Here is a 570-nt window from a genome sequence, read left to right as displayed (position 1 = left end):
CACTGGAGATGTGGCTGGTGGCACGGACAAGCATCACCCACCGCTGCTGGGAATGCTGCTCTGCACCCCAAAAAACCTCAAGGATGGTTTCTTCTCCCCCATGGAAAGATTCCAAAGAGGCAACAAAGCCAAGTGCAACCAAAGTGCTGGCATCACCCCATGCCATGTGCCCATCCTGTGCCCCAAAGCAGCAGCATCTGACCCACCCCACCCCCCCAGCCATGCCTGGTGACCCCCCTGTCCCTCGTACCTTCAGGGTGTCCCCTTTCTGAAAGGGCAACTCGTCCTTCTCCGTCGCCTGGAAGCTGTACAGAGCCACCGACTCCATGGCACCAGCTGTCACCGGGTGATGGTGACAAGGGGTCCCGGGGGGTGTGGGGCTGCCTGGGGCTCACCCCCCCTGCGCTGTGGGGTGCTGGGGGTTCGGGGTGAGCACACGGCGCAGCGCTGCTGATGGGCAGGAAGCTGAGCTGATGTCAGCGCGCTGCTGGGGTGAAACCGTGAGTGGCAGGAGGGTGGGCACAGCTGCCCAGATGTGCTGGGAGGGAGGGGGGAAGGGAGATGTGCCAG

At 63.2% G+C, this 570-nt stretch overlaps 1 protein-coding gene across 1 annotated transcript in view; it reads right to left on the bottom strand.

Moving 5' to 3' along the window:
• The window catches only part of GRAP (GRB2 related adaptor protein), a gene marked incomplete at its 3' end in the record, with an annotated part of 4,503 nt that extends 4,172 nt beyond the window's left edge, over positions 1-331 (bottom strand). Inside the window, exon 1 of the mRNA XM_010173217.1 lies at positions 251-331. Within this exon, the coding sequence (XP_010171519.1) occupies positions 251-328 (78 nt within the window). The remainder of the gene's footprint in view (positions 1-250) is intronic.
• Between the last annotated feature and the right edge of the window lie 239 nt (positions 332-570).

The sequence above is a fragment of the Antrostomus carolinensis genome, unplaced genomic scaffold, assembly GCF_000700745.2.
Source record: "Antrostomus carolinensis isolate BGI_N321 unplaced genomic scaffold, ASM70074v2 scaffold31338, whole genome shotgun sequence".
Taxonomy (NCBI): Eukaryota; Metazoa; Chordata; class Aves; order Caprimulgiformes; family Caprimulgidae; genus Antrostomus; species Antrostomus carolinensis.
This window is presented reverse-complemented; position numbering and strand designations above follow the sequence as displayed.